Source organism: Erinaceus europaeus, chromosome 17, assembly GCF_950295315.1.
Source record: "Erinaceus europaeus chromosome 17, mEriEur2.1, whole genome shotgun sequence".
Classification (NCBI taxonomy): Eukaryota; Metazoa; Chordata; class Mammalia; order Eulipotyphla; family Erinaceidae; genus Erinaceus; species Erinaceus europaeus.
This window is the reverse complement of record NC_080178.1, coordinates 7,332,585-7,359,743: the sequence shown is the minus strand read 5'-3', so window position 1 is coordinate 7,359,743 and position 27,159 is coordinate 7,332,585. Positions and strand designations below refer to the sequence as shown.

At 50.3% G+C, this 27,159-nt stretch overlaps 1 protein-coding gene across 2 annotated transcripts in view; it reads left to right on the top strand.

Moving 5' to 3' along the window:
• Positions 1-26,430, top strand: part of SLC43A1 (solute carrier family 43 member 1) — a 51,324-nt gene extending 24,894 nt beyond the window's left edge. For both annotated transcript variants that reach the window (XM_060176209.1, XM_060176208.1), the window contains 10 exons: positions 2,596-2,688; positions 7,134-7,267; positions 10,225-10,403; positions 12,834-12,980; positions 13,098-13,133; positions 13,365-13,503; positions 16,526-16,667; positions 16,903-16,976; positions 21,955-22,078; positions 25,727-26,430. In XM_060176209.1, the coding sequence (XP_060032192.1) occupies positions 2,596-2,688; positions 7,134-7,267; positions 10,225-10,403; positions 12,834-12,980; positions 13,098-13,133; positions 13,365-13,503; positions 16,526-16,667; positions 16,903-16,976; positions 21,955-22,078; positions 25,727-25,873 (1,215 nt within the window). In that variant the 3' untranslated portion in view covers positions 25,874-26,430. The remainder of the gene's footprint in view (positions 1-2,595; positions 2,689-7,133; positions 7,268-10,224; positions 10,404-12,833; positions 12,981-13,097; positions 13,134-13,364; positions 13,504-16,525; positions 16,668-16,902; positions 16,977-21,954; positions 22,079-25,726) is intronic.
• The last annotated feature ends 729 nt before the right edge of the window (positions 26,431-27,159 follow it).

Sequence of the window (27,159 nt, the reverse complement as noted above, 5' to 3'; positions counted from 1 at the left end):
ACACAGCTTTTCCAACTAGCTGGACCTCGCATTGAAATCTCTGTGTGTCTATGTTTTTTTGTTTGTTTGTTTGTTTTGTTTTGTTTTGTTTGTTTGGGTGTATGTGTGTGATAGAAGCCTGGGTGCTGGGGGCAGGGGTTCCTGGCTAGCCCAGCCCAGGGAGAGGGCTGTTTATCTCAGCTCTGACCGCCAAACAGGGTGTTTTTTGGCTGAATTTCCCCTCACCCTGCAACAGCCAGCTCTCTCATTCCAGCCTGGGACATTTCACATTTCACAACTCTCTAAGGAAGCCAGCCTTCCTCTCCGCCCCAGTCCGCAGCCCCTTCATGCTGCGCGGCCTGGCCCAGGCCCCTGGGCCCTTTCCTGCCTCTGCCCCTGCGCCGGGGGTCTGAGCAGGGCCGGGTGGCCTGGACCCTGCCCTGGCCGGCACTGGGGGCTCGGCTGGCCGCCAGCCTGGGGCCCAGCTCCCTGCCCGGCCGCCTACTCGCTCCAGCCAATAGCAGGCCGCGCTTCCGCCCCGCCCCCGCACTGGCCCCGCCCCCGGGTCGGGACCACGTGGAGCCTGGACGTCCAGAGCTGCCTTCAGCCCTCGCGTGACCCAACCCACCCCGCTCCCCGGGGGACTGGGGCGAGCAAGGACCCGGGTCGCTCCTGGCCCTGGCACCCTGTCCTGGTGTCCTTGGCAACATGCCTTGCAGATACAGGGTGCCAAAGAAACCTGCGCCTGGCCAGGGGGGTCAGCCTGGCCTCACCTCCCTTTTTGCAGCTACTGCGACATTGTGAAAGCCTCAGTTCTCTGATTGCTACCTTCTTTTCTGGATTTACCTGAGGACCCCTTTGGGCCTCTGGAGAGGATGGAAGCTTTGCACGATGATGATGATGATTATTTAAATTTATTTATTTTTTTAACATTTTATTTATTTATTAATGAGAAAGATAGGAGGAAAGAGAGAAAGAATCAGACATCTTTCTGGTACATGTGCTGCCGGCGATCAAACTCAGGACCTCATGCTTGAGGTCCAATGCTTTATCCACTGCCCCACCTCCCGGACCACTATTATTTAAATTTATTATCTTTATGTATTTATTGGATAGAAACAGCCAGAAACTGAGAGGAATGGGGAGGACAGAGAGTGAGAGAGGCAGAGAGACTCCTGCAGCCCTGCTTCACCATTTGTGAAGCTTTCCCTCTGCAGGTGGGGACTGGGGGCTTGAACCCTGGTCCTTGAGCATTGTAATAGGTCCACTCAATCAGGTGCACCACCACCCGGTCTCATTATTATTACTTTTTAAAGACAGTGTTAAATTTATTTATTATTGGATAGAGACAGAGAAATTGAGAGGGGAGGGAGGGATAGAGATAGGGAAAGAGAGGGACCAAGTGGTGGTGCACCTGGTTAAGTGCACACACTATTGTCTCAAGGATCAGTGTTCAAGGCCCTGGTCCCCACTTGCAAGGGGAAAAGTTCACAAGTGAAGTTGAGCTGCAGGTGTCTCTCTTTATGTTCCTCTTATCCCTCATTTTCTCTCTGTCTCCAGCTAATAATAAAGTAAGAAAGTTAAAAAGAAAAGAAAAGAAAAGAAAGTTAAAAGAAAATTTAATAAAAGAGAAAGAGACAGACACCTACAGCCCTGCTTCACCACTCATGAAGCTTTCCTCCCACAGGTGGGATCCAGGGGCTTGAACGCCAGTACTTGAGCACTGTAGTGTGTGCACTTAACCAGGTGTGCCACTGCCTGGCCCCTTGCACAATTATTGTATTTAAGCCCCTTCCCAGTTATGGGGTATTATGGATGGTGGCCCCCGATGGGTCCCTTACAGGGGTGTCTGCCAAGGATACTGTTATTTTGCTCTCCCCTCTCCTGAGGGCCTCATTCAGGTCAGTGAGCAGAATAGAGGCCCAGTTCTCCAAGGGTGAATGTGAGAGCCCTGAACTGCCTCTCCCGGATACCTGGACACTGCAGCCCACTTCCCGAATTTGTCCCCCTCCTTCCTTCACCTGTTTCTCTTCCCACGACTTGTCCTGGTTCAACAGAAGTCAGGGACCATCCTGTGATAGGAATCACTCCTGGTCCCAGCCTGGGGTTCTGGGATGGAGCTGGGCTGGCCAGAATGGGGGAGGGGTGGGGGGGGGAAGAGAAAGTCACCCTCATGCCCTGTGAATTTGACTGCAGTGCTTCCCTTCTCTGGGATTCAGTCTTCTCATCTGCCTGAGCACTGTGTGTATGAACCAGCCTGTTCCGGGGATTATCCAGGGGGCTCTCTAAATAAGTAACTTGGGAGACCGTGGAGTTAGACAGAAATTGACAGCCTTCTGGAAAGGTACTGCTGGGAGGCTTTTAGCGTCTGATGTGTACCCAAAGGCTACAGGAGGGAATCAGAGTGCCGTTTCTGACATTGATTTTGCCTTAGAACCTGGCTGTCGCATCTGCTGGGGCCAGCCTTCCTGTAGCTCCCTTTGAGGGCTGCCTGGGTTCATACTGCCAGGCTTTCTTGGGTGGTATGTATGACACGGGGTGGGGAGTGAGGGTGTCAGAATCCCCTCTTTCTCCCACCCCCCTGACCTGCTGACCAGTTCTGCTGTCCTGTCTCAGCTGCCTAATATGTTCGGGAACCTTCGCTCCACCTTCATGGCCCTCATGATCGGCTCCTATGCCTCCTCTGCCATCACCTTCCCAGGAATCAAGGTACGGAACTGGTGGGGTCACTTGGGTTTTTCTGTTTGGCCTTGAGGCAAGGACTGAGTGTGGCTGGGGGAGGGACAGCTGGCTTGTCTGGTGACTTGGCTCCCAGCAGTCATAGGGACAGTCCCCACCATCCCTTGGAGAAGCGCTGGAGCATCATGGGAGACGTTCCCGTCAGTTGTGCTCTGTTTTCCTCCCTCTCTCTGCTGTGTTCCCTTCCCAGCCACCTCAGCCCCTCTCCCGCAGCCCCTCTCCTGCGTCAGCACAAGCCTTCCCTGCCTCTGACCTCTCCCTCCTCTAATTGTCCTGAGTGACCTCAGATGGAAAAATGCCTCACAGGCTCACTCTGTGCACAGAACCAAGTCCAGCCTTCACCTGCATTCAGTGTCCTCAACTCTGGCCTCATCCACCTTTTCTTTTCTTTTTAAAAATATTTATTTATTCCTTTTTGTTGCCCTTGTTGTTTTATTGTTATAGTTATTATTGTTGTTGTTCTTGATGTCATCGTTGGATAGGACAGAGAGACATGGAGAGAGGAGGGGAAGACAGAGGGGGAGAAAAAGACAGACACCTGCAGACCTGCTTCACTGCCTGTAAAGTGACTCCCCTGCAGGTGGGGAGACAGGGGCTTGAACTGGGATCCTTACACCGGTCCTTGTGCTTAGCTCCACATGTGCTTAACCCGCTGTGCTACTGCCCGACTCCCTCATCCAACTTTTCTGGCCACATCTCCTTCTGCCTCGGGGAGGCTGGGTGACTTGGGGTCTTCCTCTGATAGCAATCAGTATTGACGTGATATTTTTTTCTTTTCTTTTTTCTTTATTTTTTTATAAATGTAGTCCACACTAGTGTCTTCTCAAACTGTCTTGCTGCTGTGAACACTCTATTTTTTTCTTTCTCTTTTTTCACTCTGTCTTCTTTTAAATATTCTTATTTATTGATTATTAGAGACAGAGAGAAATTGAGAGGGGAGGGGAGATAGAGAGGCAGAGAGACAGAGAGACTCCTGCAACTCTGCTTCACCACTTGTGAAGCTTTCCCCCTGTAGGTGGGGACCAGGGGCTTGAACCTGGGTCCTTGTGCACTGTGATGTGAGTGCTTAATCAGATATACCACCTCCTGGCCCCTTTCTTTCTTTCTTTCTTTCTTTTTCCTTTTTTTTTTTTTTTTTAGTTATTTTCTTTTTTAAAATATTAACTTATTATTGAATAGGGACAGAGAGAAATTGAGAGGGAGGGAGAGATAGAGGGGCAAACATACAGACACCTGCAGCCCTGCTTCACCACTCCTGAAGCTTTTCCCCTGCAGGTGGGGGCCAGAGGCTTGAACCCAGGTCCTTATGCCCTGTAATGTGGGCACTTAACAGGTACACCACCACCTCCCCCCATTTCTCTCTCTCTCTCTTTTTCCTTTTTAGTATCTTATTTATTTTATCTTAAAGAGACAGAAAGATATAGAGAGACCAGAACATTGCTTGGCTCTGGATTATAGTGGTCCTGGGGATTGAACCTGGGCCCTCAGAGCTTCAGGCATGAAAGTCTTGCATTACCATTATGCTATCTCCCCAGCCCCCCCTTTAAAAATTCTTCCTTCCTTCCTTCCTTCCTTCCTTCCTTCCTTCCTTCCTTCCTTTCTTTCTTTCTTTCATTCTTTCTTCCTTTCTTTTTCTCTCTCTTTCTTTATTTCCTCCTTTCTTTCCTCTTTCCTTCTTACATTTTCTCTCTTTATTTCCTCCTTTCTTTTTTTCTCTCTTTCCTTCTTTCTTTCTTTCTCTTTTATTTATTTATTCTATTGCCACCAGCGTATTGCTGGGGCTCAGTACCAGCACTATGAATCTACTGCTTCCTGTAGCCACCCCTCCCCCCATTATACTTGAAAAGAAAGAGAGATATTGAGAGGGGAGGGGAGATAGATTGAGAGAGAGATACCTGCAGATTTGTCTCACTGTTTGTGAAGCTTCTCTCCTGCAGGTGGGGCTGGGGGCTTGAACCCTGGGTCCTTGTGCATGGTCACGTGTGTTCTCAAACAAGAACACGACTGCCTCGCTCCTCAAGGCATCCTTTCAACTGGCCGGTAGTTTGACCTTTGGACTCCGCCTTGGGCACTTGGTTTGTTAGTTTAGAGGACACCTGCTTAGAACTGCCAAGGTGTTTGGGGCTGTGCATGCATGGGGGTTAGCATCTGTCATTCAAAGAATAGCAGGCACAAGGCAGGGGGAGAGGAAGAAGGGTGATCATCCCAAGAGAGTAGGGTTTGAGGAGCCAGAGATTATGCCACTGTTTGGGCTGTGACCCTTTGAAGCTCTGTCCCGCTCTTGGGAGAAGAAAGAATCCCAAGGACCAAGGCTGGGGAAGAGCAGAAGTTCTTCCAGCAACCCTGGAGCTCTGAGCTGGGGTTGGAGGAGTAGACAGACCGGCACAGAAGCCAGGTCACTTCAAGACCTTCTTTGCTTATGGTTATGAGGCTTTGGGCAGAACACACACACACACACACACACACACACACACACACACACACACACCCTGTGATTTGCACCTCCCACACCTGTACTTGTACCTGGGTGCACCTGTGTCTGAGATAAGGCCTCTTAGATTGGGTTTGTCTTTCCTCCATGGAACGTGCCAGGAAGGGGCAGGATAAGCACAGTGAGCCCTGATAACACCCTCCCTGCCCCCAGCAGTCTTTTTTTCTGCTCTTGTCCATGAAATGCTGTGACATTTTGGTGTGAAAACACGTGTATGGAGCCCTAGGCAGAACTGGCCTGCCTTTTAAAGATCAAAGTGGAGATCGCAAAGACATTTTGAGCTTGTGGCCAGCTGCTTTGGCATTTTTCTGGGAACCACTTTACATCGTTTGGAGGTGGGGTGCTTGGAGTGGGGTGAGGGTGGTGAGAAAAGAAGAGGCTGGTGGGGCTCCTCGATCTGACTTCAACTTCTGGTTTTGTCTCCTTTATGGACAAACTGGGCATAAGGAATAGGGTGGAAGGGGCCTTTTCTTTTTACTTATTTTGATTTAAATTTTTAATACTAATTTATTTCCCTTTTTGTTGCCCTTTTTTATTGTTATAGTTATTATTGTTGTTGTTATTGATGTCATCATTGTTATTGTTGTTGTTATTGATGTCATCATTGTTGGACAGGACAGAGAGAAATGGAGAGAGGAGGGGAAGACATAGACGAGGAGAGAAAGAGAGACTCCTGCAGACCTGCTTCACCGTCTGTGAAGCGACTCCCCTGCGGGTGGGGAGCCAGGGCTCGAACTGGGATCCTTATGCTGGTCCTTGTGCTTGGTGCCACCTTCGCTTAACCCACTGTGTTACTGCCCTGGCTCCCTGATTTTAAAATTTTAAAATTTATTGTTAATATTATTCTTACTTTTGTCACCAGGGTTATTGCTGGGGCTTGGTGCTGGCAAGGCGAATCCACCACGCTCGGGCCATTTTTTTCTTTTCCAAATTTCTTTGATAGGATAGGGAGAAATTGAGAGGGGAGGAAGATGGAGGGGTGGGGGAGGGAGGCATGGAGACACCAGGACACCTGTAGTACTTGCTTCACAGTTTATGAAGCTTCTCCCCTGCAGGCGAGGGATGGGAGCTCGAACCCAGGTCCTTGTGTATGGTAATATGTTCACTTAACCAGGTGCGCCACCACACGGGCTCTACTTTATTTTAAATATGTATTTATGGGCAGGTGAAATAGCATAATGGTTATGCAAGGTGACTCTTATGCCTGAGGTGCCAATGTTCCAGGTTCAGTCTCCAGCACCACCATTAGCCAGAGCTGAGCAGTGCTCTGGTAAAAGAATGAAATAAAATAAAATGGAGGGGTCGGGAGGTAGTGCAATGGGTTAAGCGCTCATGGTGCAAAGCACAAGGACCGGCATAAGGATCCTGGTTCAAGCCCCCAGTTCCCCACTTGCGCGAGGGATGGGGGGGGGTCACTTCATAAGCAGTGACTTTTTCTCTCCCCCTCTCTGTCTTCCAGTCCTCTCTTGATTTCTCTCTGTCTTATCCAATAACTGTGACAACAATAACAACAACAAGAACAACAATAATAACAGTGATAAACAACCAGGGCAACAAAAGGGGAAAAAAAATAGCCTCCAGGAGCGGTGGATTCGTAGTGCAGGCACCGAGCCCCAGCAATAACCCTGGAGGCAAAAAAAAAAAATGATAAGAATAATAAAATGGATAAAAGGTGTATTTATTAATTAACGTGGGAGAGAGAGAGAGAACCAGACATTACTCTGGCACATGTGATGCCAGGGATTAAACTTGGGACCTCGTGCTGTAGAGTCCAGAGCTTTATCCACTGAGGCACGTCGAGAGTCGTGAGGAGAGGCCTTTTCTCGGTTCTCCAAAGCCTGGGCCCTCCCTGTGCCTGGCCTGGCAGGTGCGTGTCCAGATCAGGTGGCCTCCCCCACAAGGCTGCCTCTCTTTCTTCCCACAGCTCATCTACGACGCCGGCGTGCCCTTCCCAGTCATCATGTTCACCTGGGCTGGCCTGGCCTGTCTCATCTTCCTGAACTGTGCCCTAAACTGGCCCAGCGAGTCCTTTCCTGCTCCTGAGGAAGCCACCTACACGTGAGGATTTATGGGGGGGTGGTGGGGTCTGGGCATGATTGGTGGAGTCGGCTTTGGCATTAGCAAACCCTGAGTTGGCAAATTGCCTGAGCTTTTTATTATTATTATTATTATTTATTATTTTTATTTTTTATTATTAGATAGAGACAGAAAGAAATTGAGAGGGGAGAGGAAGATAGAGGAGGTGAGAGACAGAGAGACAGCCCTGACTTGCCACTTATGAAGCTTTCCCCCTGTAGGTGGGGACCAGGAGCTCGAACCCAGGTCCTTATGCACTGTAATGTGTGTGCTTAAAAGGTATGCCACCGCCTGGACCTTTTATTTTTTATTTTTTTATTTTTATTTATTTATTTATTTATTTTTTATTTAAGAAAGGATAAATTAACAAAACCATAGGGTAGGAGGGGTACAACTCCACACAATTCCCACCGCCCAATCTCCATATCCCACCCCTTCCCCCGATAGCTTTCCCATTCTCTATCCCTCTGGGAGCATGGACCCAGGGTCATTGTGGGTTGCAGAAGGTAGAAGGTCTGGCTTCTGTAATTGCTTCCTCGCTGAACATGGGCGTTGACTGGTCGTGGACCTTTTATTTTTATTTTTATTTTGCCTCCAGGGTTATTGCTAGGGCTCGGTGCCTATACCATGAATCCATTGCTCCTGGAGACTATTTTTTCCCCTTTTGTTGCCCATGTTGTTCCTTCATTGTTGTGGTTATTATTATTGTTGTTGTTGTTGCTGTTGTTGTATAGGACAGAGAGAAATGGAGAGAGGAGGGAAAGGCAGAGAGGGTGAGAGAAAGATAGGTACCTGTAGACCTGCCTCACCGCCTGTGAAACGACTCCCCTGCAGGTGGGGAGCCGGGGGCTTGAACCGAGATCCTTACGCCGGTCCTTGCGCTCCGCACCATTTGCGCTTAACCCACTGTGCTACCGCCAGACGCCACACACCAGTGTTTTTTATCAGCCTCGTATGGTGACTTCATGTTACTATCCTATCCAAGCTCAGAGGACAGGCTGAGAGACCCCAGCAATAGTACCTCATTCAGGGGCCAGGTGGCGGTTCACCATGCTGAGCTCTCAGGTTGCCATATGCAAGGAACTGGGTTCGAGCCCCCCAGTCCCCACTTGCAGGGGGTGGGGAGCTTCAGGAGTGGTGAAGCAGGTCTGCCAGTGTCTTTCTCTCCCCTACATTATCTCCTTCTTCCCTCTTAATTTCTCTCTGTTCTTTCAAATAAAAGCAAGGAAAAGGGGGTTGGGCAGTAGCTCAGTGGGTTAAGTGCACATGGCGCGAAGCACAAGGACTGGTTTAAGGATCCGGGTTCCAACTCCTGGCTCCCCATCCACAGGGGGGTCACTTGACAAGCGGTGAAGCAGGTCTGCTGGTGTCTATCTTTCTTTTCCCCTCTCTGTCTACTTCTCCTCTCTCTATTTCTCTCTGTCCTATCCAGCAACAAAAACAGCAATAACAATAAAAACAACAAGGGCAACAAAAGGGAAAAATGGCCTCCAGGAACAGTGGATTCATAGCATAGGCACTGAGCCCCAGGGATAACACTGAAGTAGGAAAAAAAAAAAAAAAAAAAGAAGACTACCGGGAGAGGTAGGTTCTTTTTTATTTTTTTTTTAATTTATTATTACTTATTTTCCCTTTTGTTGCCCTTGTTTTATTGTTGTTGTAGTTATTGTTGATGTTGTTGTTGGATAAGACAGAGAGAAATGGAGAGAGGAGGGGAAGACAGAGAGGAGAAGAGAAAGATAGACACCTGCAGACCTGCTTCACCACTTGTGAAGCGACCCCCCTGCAGGTGGGGAGCCGGGGGCTCCAACATGGGATCCTTTTGCTGGTCCTTGTGCTTTGCGCCATGTGCGCTTAACCCTCTGTGCTACCGCCCAACCCCCGAGAGGTAGGTTCTTATATAGGCAGCAAGCTCCAGCGATAACCCTGTTGGTAATAAAAACAAACAAACAAACAAACCATTCAAGCCTGAGGCTCCAAAGTCCCAGGTATAATCCCCAGCTCCACCATAAACCAGAGCTGAGCAGTGCTCTGGTGGCTCTCTCTGTGTATCTCTCTCTCTCTGTATCCCTCTTTCACTAAAAATAAATAATACACACACACACACACACACACATAAACATATGTCGTGTGCTATGTGAACCTGGGAGAATGCAAGGCATCAAATGCTCCATATTTCATGGGGCAACTCAGGTGCCAGTCTTTCCCTCCATCAGTTCAGCAGGTGGTGCCCACAGTCGTGTGGGGGAACTGGATATGCCACTGTCTGCTGTAACCCGAGGTTTATCCCTTGGGCCATTCCAGTAGGTTTTCCCGCATGCATTGTTTATTATTATTATGAGGTGGAGAGCCGGGGGCTCGAACCAGGATCCTTACAAACCAGGGTCCTTATGCGGGTGTTGCACTTTGTGCCACCTGTGCTTAACCTGCTGCGGTACCACCCGACTCCCTCCCCTCTTCTTTCTTTCTAAGTTACACCTCTACCTATTGCTACTTCTGAATGTCCCTCCTTTTTTCCTCTTCTCAGGGTCCTGATGGGATTGGAGTTCAGAACCCTCTGGTCACCTTCCCCTAACTTCCTTCCCCTCTGGGGGTAATTGACCAAAATTCTTCATAATGCCACTAATAGCAAAGTCCCTTTCCTGTGGTCCTCCTGGTGAAAAGAGGGGAAGGTGACTTTGAGGGTGGGAAGCAGAGTGTGGGTTCCCAATTCTACCACCTTGCCAATAAGTGAAAACTGCTCACCCACCCTCCTCTGTGATAAGCAAGTTCTGGGGCCACCCGGCTCAGAGCAACAGGCACCAGCCTGCCCTGGCGAGTTTATCAGTGGTGCTGAGCCTGCTCTGGGGCAGACAGGGACGGCCCCCTTGAGGCAGGCCATGGCAGGGCGGTTTCTGGGAGGCTGCTTCCCACATACACTGCCACCTGGCTGCTGGCAGGAAGAAGATCAAGCTGAGCGGGTTGGCGCTGGATCACAAGGTGACAGGGGACCGCTCCTACGTGCACGTGACCAGTGTGGGCCAGCGGCTAAGCCAGAAATCCCCCAACCTGGAGGAGGGGGCTGAAGTCTTCATCTCATCCCAGGATGTCCACAGCACCACTGAAAAGTCTCCTGAGAGTGAGTGTCTGGTCCGGGTGTGAGGTGGCCCTCATGTACATCTCTCTTTCTTTAAAAAAAATTTTTTTTCCCCTTTTGTTGCCCTTGTTGTTTTTCATTGTTGTTGTAGTTGTTGATGTCATCTTTGTTATATAGGACAGAGAGAAATGGAGAGAGGAGGGGAAGACAGGGGGAGAGATAGACACCTGTAGACCTGCTTCACCACCTGTGAAGTGACTCCACTGCAGGTGGGGAGCCGGGGTCTCGAACCGGGATCCTTACGCCAATCCTTGTGCTTTGCACCACCTGCGCTTAACCCGCTGTGCTACAGCCTGACTCCCAGATTCTATCCTTTTTTCCTCTTCTCTTTTAAGGGCCAGATGGAATTGGGGTTCAAAGCCCTCTGGTCATCTTCCCCTAATATTTCTCCCCCTCTGGGAGTATGGACCAAAATTCTTCCAGAAGGTGGGATGTCTGACTTTTGTAATTGCTTCTCTGCTGGACATGGATACACATGAATCTGTAACCTCCAGCCTGTTTCTATCTTTCCTTAGTGGGGTAGGGCTCTGGAGAGGAGAGGTGCTGGGACACACTGGTGAGGGCATCTTCCCAGGGAAGTCAGGATGGATTCATAGTAGCATCTGCAACTTGGTGGTTAAAAGGTGGCAAGAGTGGGTGTTGGGCGGTAGCACAGCAGGTTAAGTGCATGTGGCACAAAGCGCAAGGACCGGCATAAGGATCCCGGTTCGAGTCCCCGGCTCCCCACCTTCAGGGGGGTTGCTTCACAGGCAGTGAAGCAGGTCTGCAGGTGCCTATCTTTCTCTTCCCCATCTCTCTCTGTTTCTCTCTGTCCTGTCCCACAATGAATGACATCAACAATAACAATAATAACCACAACAAGGCTACAACAACAAGGGCAACAAAAGGGGGAATAAAAATGGCCTCCAGGAGCAGTGGATTCATGGTGCAGGCACTGAGCCCCAGCGGTAACCCTGGAGACAAAAAAAAAAAAGGTGGCAAGATATAAAGCAGGACAAAATGTTTAATAAACAGAAACCAAAAAGTAGGGATACAGCAGATGAGAATAGCGATTTCAAGGTGGAAAGAAGCTAGGAAGTCTAGTTTCGATATGTTCCTTGGCCTTAACCATTCAGCCGCAACTACATAACTTAGATATGTTCCTACTAGATGTTCTCTGTAAAGTGCATGGGACCGTGTGACAGCGGGGCCACCTGGGCCCAGTAGAGATGGAAACCACCTGATCTGCTGATCCAGCATCGGGAGCTCTGGGGAGCCAGGAACTTTCTGACAGAGTTCCTTCACCTCTACAGTGTGGTTAGGGTCAGGCTGCTGTAATATGTGATTGTAAGTGAGATAACACACGTCATGTGTGTTCATTAACATATCATGCTAGAATTACTCCTTTTTTTTTTTTTTATTGCCACCAAGGTTATCATTGGAGCTCAGTGCTGCCACTACAAATCCATTGCTCTTGGTGGCCATTTTTTCCTTTTATTTTCTTTTTCTTCTTTTTACTATACTTGATAGTACAGAGAAAAGTTGAAAGGGAGAGGGAAGACACACAGAGAGAGAAAGACCTACTTTACTGCTCGTGAAGCTTCCCCCCAGTTTCCCCCGCAATTGGGGAGTTGGGGCTTGAACCCTGGTCCTTAGCATGTTAATAGGTGTGCTTAACGGGTGCACCACTGTCTGGTCTCCATAGGGTTACTCTGCCCACTTTGAGCTTAGGGAGCTTGTCCTGAGGTAACCTGAACACGGTCTGTTGAGGGGGAGGGGAGAGAGTTATGATGTTTGACAAGAGCTTAGAGGCGAGTGAGTTTTGTTTTTCTTTCCTTCTTCCATCCTTCCTGCCTGTGAATCGACACCTCTGCAGGTGGGGAGCCGGGGGCTCGAACCGGGATCCTTAAGCTGGTCCTTGTGCTTCGCGCCACGTGTGCTTAACCTGCTGCGCTACCGCCCAAGTCCCCCTTCCTTCCTTCTTTCCTCCTTCCTTCCTTTCTTCTTTCTGTTTTCCTCTTCCTCCTCTTCTTCTTCATCCTCTTCTTCCTTTTTTTGCCAGAGCACTGGTCAGCTTTGGCTTATGGTGGAGCTGGGGAATTAAACCTGGGACCTTGGAGCCTCAGGCATGAGGGTCTTTGGCATTACCATATGCTGTCTGCCTTTCTGGTGTCGGAAACCCTTATTTATGAAGAAGTAGTCTCCTCAAAAGCTTTGCGAGCAGTGAAGCATTGCTGCAGGTGTCTCTCTGACTCTCTCCCTACCACCTCCTTTGCTCTTGACTTTTGGCTGTCTCTATCCAATAAATAAATAAAGATAATACAAAAAAAATTTTAAAAAGAAAGAAACATTCCCCTCCAAAGCCATACCAGTGACAGTCCTGGGAAACAGACCATCTGTGTGGCTCAGGGGTGCCCTCTGCTGTCTCCCCAGAGTCTGTCCCCTTCCGCAAGAGTCTCTGCTCCCCCATTTTCCTGTGGAGCCTCCTGACCATGGGCATGACCCAGCTTCGGGTCATCTTCTACATGGCCGCCATGAACAAGATGCTGGAGTACCTGGTGACTGGTGGCCCGAAACACGGTGAGATGCTGCTGGGCCTGCTGGCGGTGGGGTGTGTGTGTGTGCGGAGGGGGAGACAGGAGTGTCACCCCATGAGCAACTGACTCTCACCCCAACTTTTTCCTCTACCCTGAACAGAGACAGAGGAACTGAAGCTGAAGGCGGCAGAGACAGGTAGGAGGGTACAGGTGGGGCTCTGAGCATACACACCCCACCGCTGCCCCGTCGGAGACAGGCCAGGACCACCCTGCAGAATTGGGGCATCTGGGGGGGGGTGAGATCCGGGTCATCTTCATACTCCCTCCCTTTCCGCCGCGGCTTCCAGAAGTGGGTGGCAGTGACCATGGGGAGGCTGGCGCCCCTCGTGTCTGCTCCCGACCCTGCTTCTCTCCCTGTGCCATCCAGTGGGTGTCTACACCAGCATCTTTGGGATCATGCAGCTGCTGTGTCTTCTCACCTGCCCCTTCATCGGGTACATCATGGACTGGAGGATCAAGGACTGCGTGGACACCCCCAGTTCGTGCACCGCCCCTGGAGACACCAGGTGACTGGTAGAGCACTTGCCATGGTCCGTGTGCCTTTGCATCCGTGCTCCACTCATGCTAGAGGCCTGAGGAAGCACTTGTGACAGATGAGGACACTGGAGCTGGGCAGGGGCGTGGTTTGCTCAAGCACCGTGAAAGCTAAGGGGACCAGTTTGGCTCACTGAACCTTGCAATGGCTCTCTGAGGTCACCTCCTCCTTCTTCTTCTTTTTTTTTTTTTTGCCTCCAGGGTTATTGCTGGGGCTCAGTGCCTGCACCATGAATCCACTGCTCCTGGAGGCCATTTTTTCCCCCTTTTGTTGCCCTTGTTGCTGCAGCCTAGTTGTGGTCATTATTGTTGTTGATGATGTCATTCATTGTTGGATAGGACAAAGAGAAATCAAGAGAGGAGGGGAAGACAGATGGGGGAGAAAGATAGACACCTGCAGACCTGCTTCACTGCCTGTGAAGCGACTCCCCTGCAGGTGGGGAGCCAGGGGCTCAAACGGGGATCCTTAGGCTGGTCCTTGCGCTTTGCACCACGTGCGCTTAACCTGCTATGCTACTGCCTGACCCCCAGTCACCTCCTTTTTTTTCCCAATTTTTTTTATTATTATTTATTTTCCCTTTTGTTGCCCTTGTTTTATTGTTGTTGTAGTTATTATTGTTGTTATTGTTGATGTTGTTGTTGGATAGGACAGAGAGAAATGGAGAGAGGAGGGGAAATCAGAGAGGGGGAGAGAAAGACACCTACAGACCTGCTTTACCGCTTGTGAAGCGACTCCCCTATAGGTGGGAAGCTGGGGGCTGTACCAGGATCCTTCTGCCCGTCCTTGCGCTTTGCGCCGCATGCACTTAACCTGCTGCGCTACTGCCTGACCCCTGGTCACCTCTTTCTTATCCTCACTGTTGATGAAGAAGCAGAGACCCAGAAAGGTCAAGTGACTTACCTCAAATCACACGAACTCTAGGACCCATGTTATAAAAGGTCCCAGCTCTAAGCCTTTTTTTCTAAATATTTTTTTTTACCCTTTTCTTTCTTTATTATTGGGTAGAGACCGAGAGAGAAATTGAGGGAAGAAGGGAAGAGAGAGAGAGAAAGAGAGAGAGAGCTACCTGCAGCCCTGCTTCACCACTCATGAAGCTTTTCCCCAACAGATGGGGACTAGGGGCTTGAACCTCGGTCCTTGTACACTGTAATGTGTGTGCTTAACTGGGTGCACCACTGCCTGACCCCCTCTGTCTCTACCAATTTATTTTATTTGATAGGACAAAGAGAAATTGAGAGGGAAGAGAGAGATAGGGAGGGAAAGAGACAGAGAGACACCTGCAGCCCTGCTTCACCACTCATGGGGACCAGGGGCTTGAACCTGGGTCCTTGCACATTGCAATGTGTGCACTTAACAAGGTGCCCACCCTTCCCAAAACCTTCTAGAGGCCAGGAAGAGGTTGCATTGGTATATAAGAGCACCCTTGTGTGGCTGTCGGTAGGAGGACCTTCATCTGAGCTTGTCCATGGTGGCCGCTCAACATGGCAGCTGGCTTCGCCCAGAGTCAGAGAGCCAAGAGACAGACCCAAGTCAGAAGCTGTGATGCCTTTTGCAATGTAGTCTAAGGCGTGTTGAACCATCACTTCTGTTGTATTGGTGACACAGAGCTACTCTGGTAGTGTGGAAGGAGACTGCACTGGCTGTGTGTGTGTGTGTGTGTATATATATGTGTGTGTGTGTATGTGTGTGTATATGTGTGTTTGTGTGTGTATGTGTGTTTGTGTGTGTATGTGTGTTTGTGTATGTGTGTGTGTTTGTGTGTGTTTGTGTGTGTATGTGTGTTTGTGTGTATGTGTGTTTGTGTGTGTTTGTGTGTGTATGTGTGTTTGTGTGTGTGTGTTTGTGTGCGTGTGTGTGTGTGTGTGTGTGTGTGTGTTGGGGAATCACTGGGTGCCATCTTGTTGGCTAGAGATTGCAACTGGATCTTGAACTGAGGTCTCTGCCTGCTTGTCCCCTCTTTGGGTGGCTCCTACCAGTCCCCATCTGTCCTGAGGTCATGGAGAAGGAGACTGGGAGTGGAGTCATCTAAGAACAATCTCCACCCGCTGTACCCAGCCTTGGCACCCAACCTTCCCTCGCTGCCCTCTGCTCCCGATGGCCAATGTTTGTGAGCAGCCGCTGCTGGGCAGCCTGCCCTCGCCTCAGCCTACTGACTTCTCTCTCCTCTGGACCAGCCTCATGGCTTGGTCATGCCAGAGAGACACCCCCCCCTACCCTCTGGGTGCCAAATAGCTGTCCCCAAAGTGCCTTCTACTTTTCTCCAGGCTGATGGACGGAGATGTCTTCCTGGCTTCTCTTTATCTTCTCCTCCTCCTCCATCATCATTATCACCATCATCACCTCCTCCCCCTCCTTCTTTCGCCTCCAGGATTATCCCTGGGGCTTGGTGCCAGCACTATGAATCCACAGACATTTTTTCCATTTTATTGGGTAGGACAAGGAGAAATTGAGAGAGGAGGGGAAGATAGAGAGGAGGAGAGAAACATAGACACCTGCAGACCTCCTTCACCACTTGTGAGGTGACCCCCCCCCATACAGGTGGGGAGCCAGGGGGCCTGAACTCAGATCCTTGCGGTTCCTTGTGCTTATGTGTGTTTAACCAAGTGCACCACTGCCTGGCCTCCTCTTCCTGGCTTTTCTGATGTGGGAGCTGTGACTTTCTCACTTATCTTCCCATTCCTTGACTGTTCTGGTTTGGGCTTGCTGGTCAAAATGCAGATTCTCAGGCCCCATCTCTGAGGTCTGGGACCAGGTCCTGTGATCTGAGGGGTTGTTGAGGGAGGAACCATCGTCTGAGCAAGGCAGAGTGGGGGAGATGGCTTTCGGGTTTGCCCCCTCCCCACCGCCCAACACACACACACACACACACACACACACACACACACACACACACCAAAGACACGTCTGAATGGGGAAGGGTGGGGCTGAGAACCAGGGAGCTGGCAGGGCAGGTGGAGGCAGTGGCCAAGTCAGTAACAGTCTGTTCTCTTCAGGGACGGGCTTGCCACTAGATCTGCTCGACCTCGCTATAGCAAGATCCAGAAGCTCACCAACGCCATCAACGCCTTCACCGTGACCAACCTCTTGCTTGTGGGCTTTGGCATCACCTGCCTTATCAGCAACTTACAACTGCAGGTACCCCCTGAAGCTGTCTCTCTGCCGCCCTCTCCCCCCATCCCTCCAGAGGCCTGGCTCACCAGGCTCTGTCTTCCAGGAAGTCTGGGCCTCGTCCTCTAAGCCTTCCTCAGAAAGTTTCTATGTAGCTGGGGCTGATGAGAGGGTAGGCTCTATGGATGGGTCCCCTCACACTCCTGCCCATGTTTCATCCCCACCCCACCCCCAAAAAAATCTCTCTCTGTTTTGGTTTCAGTTTCTGACGTTTGTCCTGCACACCATGGTCCGTGGTTTCTACCACTCAACCTGTGGAAGCCTCTACGCTGCCGTGTGAGTCATGCTCGGCCTTCTGGGGCTCCCCTCCCTCACACCCACTTTCATAACCACAGAACCCTAGATCAGAATGGGAGTACCATCTCTACACTCCACCCCAGAGGTACCCTCCCTTGCCCCCCATAGCCAGCCTCCTTGGAAGGCTGACATCTCGGGGTTGCGAGGACAGCATGAGACCATATGTCCCCCATCCCAGACCCCTCTCTAAATAACAGGGTACTCACCCCCTCAAAGACAGTACACCCTCATGGGAGTTGGGAGATAGCACAGCAGGTTAAGTGCAGGTGGCACAAAGCACAAGGACCAGTCTAAGGATCCCCGTTTGAGCTTCCAGCTCCCCACCTGCAGGGGAGTTGCTTCATAGGCGGTGAAGCAGGTCTGCAGGTGTCTATCTCTCCCCTTCTCTGTCTTCTCCTCCTCTCTCCATTTCTCTCTGTCCTATCCAATAACGATGACAGCAATAACAACAATGATGATAAACAAGGGCAATAAAAGGGGGGGAAATAAAGTTTCTTAAAAACAAAAACAAAAACAAAAAAAACAGTGCACCCTTACAGGCCAGCCCACAAGCGTCCCTTTAGAGAAAGAGGAAGGCTTTGGGTGGGTGACATTTGCAGCTTCTGTCTGTCTGGAATGAAGCCCGAATGCCCTCTCTCCTGATGTCTTGGGCTCTGTAGAAATTTTGAGGTACCAGGCCAGCATCCCATTTTAAACCTCAGTACAGCCTTCTATTTTTATTTATTTATTTATTTATGTCTCCAGGGTTATTGCTGGAGCTCGGTGCCAGCACAATGAATCCACTGCTCCTGGTGGAGATTTTTTCCATTTTATTGAATAGGGTAGAGAGAAATTGAGAGAGGAGGGGAAGATAGAGAGGGAGAGAGAAAGATAGACACCTGCAGACCTGCTTCATTGCTCGTGAAGTGTCCATTCTGCAGGTGGGGAACTGGGGGTTCGAATCTGGATCCTTGTGTGGGTCCTTGCACTTAGTACTATGTGTGCTTAACTGGGTGCTCCTCACCCCTTTCAGCTGGTCTCTGGCTCTCTCACATATACTCCAAGGATGGCAATAGCCTTCAAACTGTCTCCCGGAGCCTGCCCTCGCTCTCCTTCTGCTTAGTTTTAACTCAGGAGTTGGAGACACCTGTTAGGACATAAGTCTCTTCTTGTCTTGTTTCAGAAAAGAAAGAAAGGAAGGAAGGAAGAGAGAAAGAAAGAAAGAAAGAAAGGAAGAAAGAAAGAAAGAAAGAAAGGAAGGAAGAAAGAAAGAAAGAAAGAAAGGAAGAAAGAAAGAAAGAAAGAAAGAAAGGGAGAGAGAAGGAAAAAAGAAAAATCCAAAGGCTTGCTTTATGCATTTATGTGTGGCTGAGCCCTTGTGATCTGGGACTAATTTTCCAGGTAGAAAGAGAACCACAGGCAGAGAGGGGAGGCACCACAGCACTGCTGCCACAGCGCTCCCATGCAGTCTCCCAGGGGCTCAAATGCGGGCAGCACACTTGGCATGGCAAAGCAGGTGCCCTCCCGGGTGATGTAAGCTTTATTACAGCTTTTAAAAAAAATCCCTTGAGGGCTGGGGAGACAACATAATGGTTCTTTAAAAGACTCATGCCTGAAGCTCTGAGGTCCTAGGTTCAATCCCCAGCACCATCATCAGCCAGAGCTGAACACTGCTCTGGTCTCTCTGTGTGTCTTTCTCTCTCTAAAATAAAATAAAATAAAATATTTTAAAATCCTTTGAATAACTCATGAGGTGGCGCAGTGGTAGAGCTTTGGACTTGTGAGCATGAGATGCTGAGTTCGATCCCCTTCACCACATATGCCAGTGTGCTGCTCTCACCTTCTCTGCGTCAGGCCTCTTCTTTCTCCAACTCTATTTTATGAAATAAACAAATCTTTAAAAAGAAGGGAGGAAAGAAAGAAAGAGACAGGGGGTCAGGCAGTAGTGCTGCTGGTTAAGCGCACATGGCGCAAAGCGCAAAGACTCCCCACCTGCAGGGGGTCACTTCACAAGCCACCGCCTGTGCAGGTCTGCAGGTGTCTCTCTTTCTCTCCCCCTCTCTGTCTCCCCTCCTCTCTCGATTTCTCTCTGTCCTGTCCAGCAACGACAACAGCAATGACAACAGTAATAGTAACGACAACAACAAGGGCAACGAAATGGGGAAAATGGCCTCCAGGAGCAGTGGATTCATAGTGTAGGCACCAAGCCCCAGCGATAACCCTGGAGGCAAAAAAAAAAAAGAAGAAAGGAAGAGAGAGACACAGAGAAAAAGAAGGAAAGGAATGCAGGGAGGGAAGGAAGGAGGCAAGGAAGGAGAGAAGGAGGGAGGGAGGGAGGGGAAAAATAAAGGGAGGGGGGAAGGGCACCATCAGATCTGGCTGGAGGCTCTCTGCCCTCTTACCTGCTCCCTCCTGCCCTCCACTCCAGCTCCTTCTGATCAGAACCCACAACTACTGAGTCCTTTCCCCAGGGATCTCTTTCTAGAACGTTCTTCCTGCAGGTGGCTACACGCTACCCACCGGCTCCCTTTCTGCAGCTTCCCCATGCCGATCTCTTCTCAGTGGGGCCTCCCCTGGCCGTCTGTCCACAGCTGCACCCCCTCTTGACACCCCCGCCTCCTCCCGCCCTCCTCTCTAGTGTTTCCACCATCTGTGCACTTACTAAGTGTCACCTACCCCCACCAGAAGGCCACCTCCGAGAAGGCAGGAAGCTTGCCTGTTGGTCCCATTGTATCCGCACACACTTAGCACGGTCTCAGCATCCAGCGAGGGCTCAGTCAATAGTTACTGGGAGGAATGAACAGTCTCTGCTTTCTGGAGCACCTGGAGCTCGGGACTCACTGGCTGCTGTCACAGGGCAGGTGTCATGACTTAGGTGTTCCCAGAGTCACTCCAGACACCCGAAGACCAGGGATCAAAGAGCACATGTCAGAAGAGCCTGAGCAAGTGCCTTACACACACACACACACACACACACACCACACACTCTCTCACACACACACACACACACACACACACCACACACACACACCACACACCACACACACACACACCATACACACACTCACACACACCACATACACACACCACACACACACCACACACACACACACCACACACACACACCACACACACACTCACACACACCACACACACACCACACACACACACCACACACACACACACTCACACACACACTCACACACACACTCACACACACACCACACACACACACTCACACAGACACACTCACACACACACTCACACACACTCACACACACACCACACACACACACTCACACACACACTCACACACACTCACACACACACTCACACACACACCACACACACACACTCACACAGACACACTCACACACACACTCACACACACTCACACACACACTCACACACACCACACACACACTCACACACACACACACACACCACACACACACACACACCACACACACACACCACACACACACACACCACACACACACACACACACCACACACACACACCACACACACACCACACACAAACTCACACACACCACACACACACCACACACACACACACCACACACACACACACTCACACAGACACACTCTCACACACATTCACACACACACCACACACACACTCACACACACACTCACACACACCACACACACACACTCACACACACCACACACACACTCACACACACACTCACACAGACACACTCACACACAGACACACACTCACACACACCACACAACACAGACACACTCACACACACACACGCTCACACACACACTCACACACACCACACACACACTCACACTCACACACACGCTCACACACACACACTCACACAGACACACTCACACACACACTCACACACACACCACACACACACTCACACACACACTCACACAGACACACTCACACACACACGCTCACACACACACACCACACACACACACACTCACACACACACGCTCACACGCGCTCACACACACACACACACTCACACACACACTCATCACACACACCACACACACCACACACACACACACACTCACACACACACTCACACACACACCACACACACACCACACACACACACCACACATACACACACACACTCACACACACCACACACACACACACCACACACACACTCACACACAGACACACACAGACACACACACAGACACACACACCACACACACACACCACACACACACTCACACACACCACACACACACCACACACACACCACACACACACACACACCACACACACACACCACACACACACTCACACACACCACACACACACACACACCACACACACACTCACACACACACACTCACACACAGACACACACACAGACACACACACACAGACACACACACAGACACACACACACAGACACACACACACACAGAGACACACACACACACACCAGGTAGAGACAGAGAGAGGGGAAGAAGACAGCAGAGAGACGTGGGTCGGTCGGACAGTGGTGCAGCCAGTTAAGTGCACATAGTATGAAGTGCAAAGACCCACTCAAGGATCTGGGTTCTAGCCCCTGGTGATGTTTCACAAGCAATGAAGCAGGGCTGCAGGTGTCTCTCTTTTTCCCTCCGTATCTCCCCCTCCTCTCTCAGTTTCTCTCTGTCCTATTCAGTAAAAATGGGGGGAAAATGTCTGCCAGGAACAGTGGATTTGTAGCCCCTGCACTGAGCCCCAGGTATCACCTCGGAGGCAAAAAAAAAGGAGAGATAGACACCTTCAACCCTGCTTCACCTCTCATGAGGCTTTCTCCCTGCAGGTGGTGACTGGGGACTTGAACCTGAGTCCCTGTACATTGTAACCTGTGAGCGGCTCTGCCACCTCCTGGCCTCCTGAGCTCTGTTCTGCCAGGGTGATGGGAGGGGTCTGGGCTGGAGGGGACCACATGGCCTCACCTTGACCTCTTTCACTGCAGGTTCCCGTCCAACCACTTCGGGACGCTGACGGGCCTGCAGTCGCTCATCAGTGCCTTGTTTGCTCTGCTACAACAGCCTCTCTTCATGATAGTGGTGGGGCCTTTGAAAGGAGACACCTTCTGGGTAAGAACTGGGGGTGCTCTGGGGCGGGGAGGGGCTGCTTTCCCCTAGTGCAGACATGGAGCCGAATGAGTTGGAAGTTTCTTTTCTTCTCTTTTCTTTTCTCTTTTCTTTTCTTTTCTTTTCTCTTCTTTCTTTCTTTCTTTTTTTTTATATTTATTTCCTTTTGTTGCCCTTGTTGTTTTATTGTTGTAGTTATTATTGTTGTTGTCATTGTTGGATAGGACAGAGAGAAATGGAGAGAGGAGGGGAGGACAGAGAGGGGGAGAGAAAGACAGACACTTGCAGACCTGCTTCACCACCTGTGAAGCGACTCCCCTGCAGGTGGGGAGCCCGGGGCTCTAACCGGGATTCTTACGCCACTTGCGCTTAACCTGCTGCGCTACCCCCCCCACTCCCTGGTTGGAGGTTTCTAATGTGGGGGGCTCCCCGGCTGGCTGCCTTTCGGACCCCTCACAGTGTTAGAAATGCAGATTCCTTTTTTTTTTTTTTCCTCCAGGGTTATTGCTGGGCTTGGTGCCTGCACCATGAATCCACCGCTCCTGGAGGCCTTTTTTCCCCCTTTTTGTTGCCCTAGTTGTTGCAGCCTCGTTGCGGTTATTATTGCCATTGTTGACGTTGCTTTGTTGTTGGTTAGGACAGAGAGAAATGGAGAGAGGAGGGGAAGACAGAGAGGAGGAGAGAAAGATAGACACCTGCAGACCTGCTTCACTGCCTGTGAAGTGACTCCCCTGCAGGTGGGGAGCCGGGGGCTCGAACCAGGATCCTTAGGCCGGTCCTTGCGCTTTGTGCCACCTGCGCTTAACCCGCTGCGCTACTGCATGACTCCCTATTTATTTAATTTATTTATTTGTCTATTGCCTCCAGGGTTATTGCTGGGCTCAGTGCCTGCACTATGAATCCACCGCTCCTGGAGGCCATTTTCTCCTTTTTTTGCTCTTGTTGTTTTATTGTTGTTGTTGTTGTCGTTGTTGGATAGGACAGAGAAAAATTGAGAGAAGAGGGGAAGCCAGCGGGAAAGAAATATAGACACCTGCAGACCTGCTTTACCACTTGTGAAGCAGGTGGGGAGCCAGGGGCTCAAACCAAGATCCTAACGCCGGTCCTTGTGCTTCGTGCCACGTTCGCTTAACCCACTGCGCTACTGCCCAGTCCCCCGACTTATTTAATGAGAGAGAGAGAGGGAGAGAGATCAGAGAGGCACACTGGCATGTGCAGTGACTGGGGATTGAACCCAGGATCTCATAAACAGGCCCAGAGCTCTACTGCTTCACTATCTCCCGGACAACCTCTTTTTTATTGTAAGAGAGAGAGAGAGAGAGGGAGAGAGAGAGAGAGAGAGAGAAAGACAGTGGAAAAAGAGGAGAAACACCACAGCATCACACCACCATTCATAGGGCTTCCTTTGTGTCATCCATGGTTCTCTGTGGACTTCTAGGGCTTGAACCCAATGCCTCACACTTGGTAAGGTGTGTGTTCTCCTGGGTGAGCTAGTTCCCAGTCCCCTGGGAGTCTATTTATTTATTTTAAATTATTTTAAATTATTTTTATTTATTGAATGATTGGATAGAGAGAGCCAGAAAATGAGAGGGAAGGGGGAGATAGACAGGGAGAGAGACAGAGGGACACCTGCAGCCCTGCTTCACCACTCGCAAAGCTTTCCCCCTGCAGGTGGGAACTGGTGACTTGAACCCGGGTCCTTGCACGTTGTAACATGTGCACTCAACCAGGTGCACCACCAACCCCGGTCCCTGGGAGTCTGTTTTTAATACACTCTCTGATGGCTTATGAAATGACCTCGTCCCGATGCAGTGGGGTTTACCCAATGCAGGATTCTTTTTCTAACACTGCCTCCTCCTTGGTGGGTGAGCCCCCCCCCCCCAAGAGAGATTCCTCCACACCCGACATCCTCCCGGCTCAAACCCTCCTCTGCCATAGCATGGCAGCCCTTGGTGTTATTAGGAAGGGATATTCCTGGGGAGTAGGGCAGTAGCGCAGCAGATTAAGCGCAGGTGGCACAAAGTGCAAGGACCTGCGTAAGGATCCCGGTTCAAGCCCTGGCTCCCCACCTGCAGTGGGGTCGCTTCACAGGCAGTGAAGCAGGTCTACAGGTGTTTATCTTTCTCTCCCCCTTCTGTCTTCCCCTCTTCTCTCCATTTCTCTCTGTCCTATCCAACAACGACAATAATAACTACAACAATAAAATAACAAGTGCAACAAAAAGGAATAAATAAATAAATAAATTTTTTTTTTTAAAAAAGGGATATTCCCTTACATCAAAATGACATCTGTTGGGGGCCAGGCAGTAATGCAGTGGGATAAGCACACATGGGCATTGGCAGGTTGATCCATACTCCTAGCCTGTCCTGTCTCTCTCTTTCCCTAGTGGAACAGGGCTCTGGAGAGGTGTGGGTCCAGGGTACATTTGGTGAGATCCTCTGTCTGGCGAAGTCAGGTTGGCAGCATGGTAGCATCTGCAACCTGGTGTCTGAAAAAGCATTAAGATATAAAGCGGAGGGGGTTGGGTGGTAGCACAGCAGGTTAAGTACACTTGGCACAAAGCTCTAGGACCGGTGCAAGGATCCCAGTTCGAGACCCCGGCCACCTGCAGGGGGGTGGCTTCGCAAGCAGTGAAGCAGGTCTGCAGATATCTATCTCTCCTCCTCCCTGTCTTCCTCTCCTCTCAATTTCTTTTTTTTTATATTTATTTATTTATTTTCCCTCTTGTTGCCCTTGTTGTTTTACTGTTGTAGTTATTTTTTAATTTATATTATTATTTCTTTTTAATTTAAGAAAGGAGACATTAACAAAACCATAGGGTAGGAGGGGTACAACTCCACACAATTCCCATCACCCAATCTCCATATCCCATCCCCTCCCCTGATAGCTTTCCCTTCTCTATCCCTCTGGGAGCATGGACCCAGGGTCATTGTGGGTTGTAGAAGGTGGAAGGTCTGGCTTCTGTAATTGCTTCCCCGCTGAACATGGGCATTGACTGGTCAATCCATACTCCCAGTCTGCCTCTCTCTTTCCCTAGTGGGGTGGGTTTCTGGGGAAGCGGGGCTCCAGGACACATTGGTGGGGTCATCAGTCCAGGGAAGTCTGGTTGGCATCATGCTGGCATCTGGCACCTGGTGGCTGAAAAGAGAGTTAACATACAAAGCCAAACAAATTGTTGAACAATCATGGACCTAAAGGCTGGAATAGTGCAGATGAAGTGTTGGGGGGGACTGTTGTAGTTATTGTTGTTGTTATTGATGCTGTCATTGTTGGATAGGACAGAGAGAAATGGAGAGAAGAGGGGAAGACAGAGGGGGAGAGAAAGATGGACACCTGCAGACCTGCTTCACCACCTATGAAGCGACTCCCCTGTTCCTCTCTCAATTTCTATCTGTCCTATCTGACAACAATAACTACAACGAGGGCAACAAAATGGGAAAAATGGCCTCAAAAAAAAAAGATACAAAGCAGAACAAATTGTTTAATAGTCAGGAACATAAAGGCAAGAATATAGCAGATGAGTTTTGGGATCTCCATTTTGGAAGAAGCTAGTAGGTCTATTTTAGGCGTGTCCTAAGGCGGGTCTCTGTCTGACGCTGTTTCTCCCCCCCCCCCCCCCCCCCCCCGTGTATGTGTGTGTGTGTCTGGAAGGTGAATCTGGGCCTTCTGCTCTTCTCACTTCTGGGATTCCTGCTGCCTTCCTACCTCTTCTACTACCGTGCCCGGCTCCAGAGGGAGTACACCACCTTGTCAGAGGCCCCGCTGAAGGCCCTCAGCAACTCCGAGGTGACCGCGTAGCCCTCCCGAGTCCCAGAGGACCAGGCCACCAAAACCTGAGCAACCAAAGGGAATGAACGCCACCTTGCACGGCTTGTCTACCTGGAACAGACGCACAGAGCCAGGGCCCGTGGGTTTATAAATACCGAAAGAAGTTCTATTTTTGTAGGGACTTGCTAAAAAGGGGGGGAGGGGGAACCCTAGCGGGGAGAAAAATACAAAAAAAAAAAAAACAACCCAAACCAACGCTCCATTGACTGAAGAGAGCCCGGTACTAAAAGATTCAGGACATCTTCCTCCTGGGATTGGAAGCAGCCAGGAAGGAGCTGGACTGCCCTTTCTCTGGGCCTGCCTCTTGGCACATAGGCTGCCCTGAGGCCTCGGGCAAGTGTGCACGTGTGTATGTGTGTATGTGCGTGTAAATTACCTTTCCCTCCAAGGCAGGGGGCCAGAGGTGCTGACTGGGCCCCCGCATGTCCTGTGTGGACCGTTAGCCCCTCCTGGGGCCTGGAGGGCAGGTTCCCTCCCTGGTGCTGCTTCTTGCAGGTCTTAGAGGAAATAAAAAGGGAAGTGAGAGACAGGCTGGTGTGTGCTTGTGTCTTAGAGGGGAGCAGGGTGGTGTCTTCCCATCACCCCCGCCCTCTTCCTCACCCGGGCTTGGCTGGGCATTAAGTAGGACACCTGAAGTGTCAGCCTGTCCACCCCTGGCTGTCTGGCTCACCCCCCTGTGCTCAGCCCTGCCCTGCTCTGCCCTGCTGGTTTGGAAGGAGTTCAGATCCTGCCTTCTGTCCTGCCCCCATTTCCTGTGATTTGGGGTACATCAAGAAGCCTGGCCTTTCATTCATTCGTTAGTTTATTTAATAGGACAGAGAGAAATTGAGACGGGAAAAGGAGACAGAGGGGGAGAGTGGTAGACACCTAAAGACCTGCTTCACCACTAATGAAGCTTCCTCCCTGCTACTTGGGAGGGACTGGGGGCTTGAACCTAGGCACTTGGGCAATAGTAGAATTTGGACACTATACTGTGCACTCAACCAGGTGCATCATCACCTGGCCCTACCTTTCTTTATATATAAATTGATGAGGAGGAGAGAGAGAGAAAATCAGAGCATCATTCTGGCACCTACAATGCCAGGGATCGAACACAGGACCTCATGATTGAGAGTCCAATGCTATACCCACTGCATCACCTCCCAGGCCACTAGGCTGTCCTTTCTCTGGACAGGGTATGGGGGCAGGAGACTTTTTTTTTTTTTTTTTTTAGAAAGAGTGCTAAAGGATGCCTTTCAAATCCAAGCAATCCTGGA